The sequence below is a fragment of the Chinchilla lanigera genome, unplaced genomic scaffold, assembly GCF_000276665.1.
Source record: "Chinchilla lanigera isolate Chin_1 unplaced genomic scaffold, ChiLan1.0 scaffold00162, whole genome shotgun sequence".
Classification (NCBI taxonomy): domain Eukaryota; kingdom Metazoa; phylum Chordata; class Mammalia; order Rodentia; family Chinchillidae; genus Chinchilla; species Chinchilla lanigera.
Window position 1 is genome coordinate 329,587 of NW_004955563.1, and position 4,691 is coordinate 334,277.

Genomic DNA, 4,691 nt, shown 5'->3' on the forward strand with positions numbered 1-4,691 from the left:
TAAATGGACACAACTAGAGACCACACTCATAAGTGAAATAAATCAGACCTGCATGTGTAAACACCACATTGTCTCACTAGAGTAAGAAATTGAGGGAGTGAAGGAAGTCACAGGACATTGTGAAGACAAAGGAAATTGCTCAAGGGGGGGAGCAGCTTGGATGAAGAAAAAGAGAAAAGAAAGAAATAAAGGAAAGATATGTACATAGGTATCCAAACAGTCTTATACACTAAATCTTCCAAGCATTTGGGACACTCTGTTTCAGGGATAAAGGATCTAATCTAATCTAATCTAATATGTTCTTAATTTTAGAGATGAAGAAACAGTACATGGAGAATTGACATACATTGTCTAAAGACATGTAGCTGCTGTATAACAAAGGAAGAATTCAAACACAATGGTCTTATTATACAGTTCTAACTCTTCATTATTATGTCTCTGGTGTGCTTAAAGTCATTGGCCAGAATTTCTGAATTGCTCATTATCCATTTCTTCCTGGCGTGGTCTAGTAGTATAAGTAGCTGACACATTAAGGAAAAGATGTTTCTCTAGAGATGAGTCTCCGTAGAGCCCCTATCTGTGCTTCTCAAGCTATAAAGAAAGGGGTTCATCACTGGGGTGACAACAGCGTACATCACTGAAGCTATTGCACTCTTCCTGGAGGAATGGGCAGCTGCAGACCTGAGGTACACTCCAAAACCTGTCCCATAGAACAAGGAAGCTACAATTAAGTGTAACCCACAGAGGGAAAAAGCTTTATACTTTCCACCAGATGATGGAGTTTTCAGGACAGAGGACACAATTTGAGTGTAAGAGAAAAGTATCCCAGAGAGAGGGATAACACCCAACAGACCTGTCATCAAATACACCAGGCTGTTATTAATGAGGATCTCAGAACAGGCAAGCTTGAGACTACAGCCAATTCACAGAAAAAGTGGGGAATTTCCAGGTTGGTGCACAAATACAGCTGCAGTGCCATCAGAGTGTGCAGCAGGGCATCTAACACACTGATGAGGAAGGAAAGCAGCACCAGCAGCCAGCAGAGTTTGTTGCTCATGATGACATTGTACCTTAGGGGGCGACAGATGGCCACAAAGTGGTCATATGCCATGCTTACTAGAATTCCATTTTCTAATCCAAGAAAAACCAAGACAAACCAGATCTGAATGAGGCAGCCTGTGTAACTGATGGATTTACTGTGCACTTGGATGCTCACCAGCATCTTGGGCATGATGGTTGTGGTGAAGCAGATGTCCACAAAGGACAGGTTGGAGAGGAGGAAGTACACGGGAGTGTGCAGGTGGGAGTCGCGGATGATGATAAGGATGATGATGAGGTTCCCAAGCACTGTGGCCGTGTGTACGGACAAGAAGAGTGCAAAGAGTACAGGCTGCAGGTCTGGATCTTCCGAGAGTCCCAGGAGGAGTTCTGCAGTTTCTGAGAAGTTTCTTAGTTTCATTTTGTTCATGAATCTGAGATAAAAGATGGGAGTGATAAGGAAACGCAAATTAATGGAATCCTCCTTGACCTCGTCTATATTTTGAGACATCAGCTGCAGAATTTTCCTCCTGTTTATCGTTTTCCACTCTCCTTCCCTCATCTGTTGTTGCCCTCCATACTTCTATCCAAAGTTTTTCTTTCTTTATTTTCATATCTAATCTACACAAAGTAACTGCACATACATATGGGATATGAAAGTTTGTTTTGAACAATGTATACATTGTATAATTATCAAAATATTCACCTTGATAAAATGAGTTAACCAGGAATGTAGCACATCTACCAAATCATACCTTTATACGTTCTCTTTGCAGTGAGCATTTCAAAACCCTCTCTTCCAGCTATTTTAAAATGCATAGTTAACATCTGTTAACTATAACAACAACAATCTTATTTTCCACCTGTTCTATTTCAAGGAGAGTCACTTGTGAAGCATAAAATGCAAAGGTAAAAGCATCTTCTCTCTTAGCATGTATTCACAAATATAATTTTAGAAAAATATTGTTAAGGCTGTATATAAAAGTTTGGAGGCCAGATGTGTGGTGAACACCTGCAATTCCAGCACTCTGGAGGCTGAGGTATGTGAGATCAAGGCCAGCCTGGGCTACAGAGTGAGTTCAAGGCCAGCCTGGATTGCATAGTGAGACCCTGCCTCAAAAAGACAAAAAAGAAAAAAGTTTGGGAAGAGCTGGGTATGGTGGCACATGCCTGTAATCCCACAATTCCAGAGGCTGAATCAGAAGAATCACAGTGAGTTCAAAGCCAACTTGGGTTATATAGTGAGTTCAAGGTCAGCCAGAACTACATAGCGAGGCCCTGTTTAGGAAAACACAGGTGAAATCCCACCTGCCTGAATTTGTAAGTAAGGTTTATTGGAGCATGTCCACTGCTACGTATTGTCGATAGTTGTTTCTGGACTACAAAAGTACAGGTCGGCACTTGTCACAAAAACAAAATGGCTGCAAAACCCAAACTCTTTATGTGTCTTTTCACTGAAAATTTCTGACTCCTTATTGTCCAGAAAATCACTTAGACTTAGCTTCATTTTTTTCCTAAGTATCCTCCAGTACTTTCAAGTGCAAATGCATGTTATCGGCCTGTCTGCTTCTAGGAATAATTATTGCATGCACCCATTGTTACATCGACAGTAAAAATGCTAACCCTTGACCACAGAAGTACAGGTTGAAAAGAGAGAGAAGTGAATAAGTACTTGCAAAAAATGTAAATATTAATAAGAGTCTATATAATTGATCTCCATAGATAGATTTAGAGAAATCCATTTGCTCTTTACTTTTTGGAGGTATCCCTTTTTCGTACTTTTTCCTGCAATTTTCCCTTCCTCACTGTAATTTGTGCTGATAAATATCCCTTTTACCAATATTACAAGTCCCTCCCCCTTTGTATTCATCTTAACCTAGGTCTTTCATGTACACACAATTAGGAAAGGAAATATTAGGAATCGACCCTCCATCAGATCCTCCCTCCTATCATTTCTGGTTCAGGTAGGATGGAGACTCAGCTCTGGTCCCTGGAGAAGTCCTTGTGGACCACCCCGGCTAGTGTTTCAGGTCTCTTCTATATGCTGAGGATCTTCTGGATTCACAAGAAAAGGATCTTGGAGCCCCGGAATAGACAATGAGGAATTGGTTTGATGTAGGCCACTTGCGATGTATCTTGTCACCCCTCATAGCATCTTTACTAGAGCTTATGAGTAAATATATAGGTTGAAAAACTCACAACTTGATGAGGAGTGACAAGGAAAACACTGGCCCATTTCTAGGACTTTCTCAAAATTTTTCTGGAAATTGTTAGTGAGTTTGAAGTCACATCAGAAGGGAAGATTGATAAATAAGATCAGACTTTGCTAAATGGAAATAGCATAGCAATGCTCGTCCTTGGAGAAGATCCTGAAGTACTGCTGGACTTACTTATGCTAGACTCTGATTTGCCTTATACTGAATACAAAAGAAAAGTTTTGAATTTTAATGTTAAAATCTTACAAAGGTAAGATTTTGATTACGGGAAATGCTTTAAAGATTGCCGGGCATGGTGTAATCATGGTGCCGGGCACACCTGTAATCCCAGCACTCAGGAGGCTGAGGCAGGAGGATTGCTGTGAGTTTGAGGCCAGCCTGAGCTACAAAGTGAGTTCAAGGCCAGCAGGAACTGAATAGCGAGACCCTGTATTGAAAAGACAAAAAAATAAAAAATAAAAATAAATAAAAAATAAAGATGTATTATATGCTCACTTCTGTAAATGAACCACGTTTACTTTGGAAAAAGAAGAAAATTATTTTTTGTTAAATACTTAAAAACTGTTTTTTATCCATGGTACATGCTATCAATGTCAAAGCATCTGCTTCCTGGTCTTACTAACCAATAATTAATTTCCATAACGATGTCCCAGGAGTTGGAATAAAGTATCATAGTACCACCATGGGTGCCGTGGGATGATAAAGACAGCATAACTAATCTATTTTTTCAGTACTTCATGCATGCTAGGCAAGTGCTCTACTATGGAACTACATCCCCAGACCTTTTTGATTTCTAATTTGAAACAGGGCCTTGCAAAGTTGCCCACCCTGGCCTCAAACTTGCTATCCTCCTACTTCTGTGTCTTCTGTGGCTGGGATAATGGCATGAGCCACCATGCCTCACTAGCCCTCTACATCAAACATGGAGGGCCTGGAGGATGACAAGAGTGAGGACAGAAAACACCTGAACATGAGACTTGGGCTCAGACAGGGCAGATCCAGTCGTGAGTTCCCCAGGTGTAATAAGGATCTGTGACATGGGCATGAGGGTTATAAATAAAATCATACTGTATTTTTGTTTCAGTGACTATAATTTTTCAGGCAAATATGGCATTTCCTATGTGGCTTAATATTGATTTAAGTCATGATATGTTAATTTTAACACACATTCTTGCATCAGTGGGAATTTGCATTTGCTACAAATTATCTTTCTATACTACATTCACATGTAACAACAGTGTTACACTAAACATAGTGAGTTTTACTGAAAGTCCAGAGTGGTGGCAACTGGAAAGTCAGGAAAGGCATGAAGTAATAGGATGCAGAACACTCTTTGTCTCTGTGTGTAATCCATCATTATTTTTAAATGGGAGTTATTAATCAATTTTTTATAAAGTGTTTTGAAGCTACTTGACAATTAATGATTAAATGTAGAAG

At 39.8% G+C, this 4,691-nt stretch overlaps 1 protein-coding gene and 1 pseudogene across 1 annotated transcript; one reads left to right on the forward strand and one right to left on the reverse strand.

Moving 5' to 3' along the window:
- Nucleotides 1-529: 529 nt before the first annotated feature.
- LOC106147454 (olfactory receptor 7G3-like) lies at nt 530-1,459 on the reverse strand. Its single transcript, XM_013509123.1, is given in 3 exon segments — nt 530-572; nt 574-916; nt 919-1,459. Coding segments are annotated over 3 exon segments (927 nt in total).
- A 1,784-nt stretch (nt 1,460-3,243) lies between these two features.
- LOC102006833 lies at nt 3,244-4,384 on the forward strand (annotated as a pseudogene).
- The last annotated feature ends 307 nt before the right edge of the window (nt 4,385-4,691 follow it).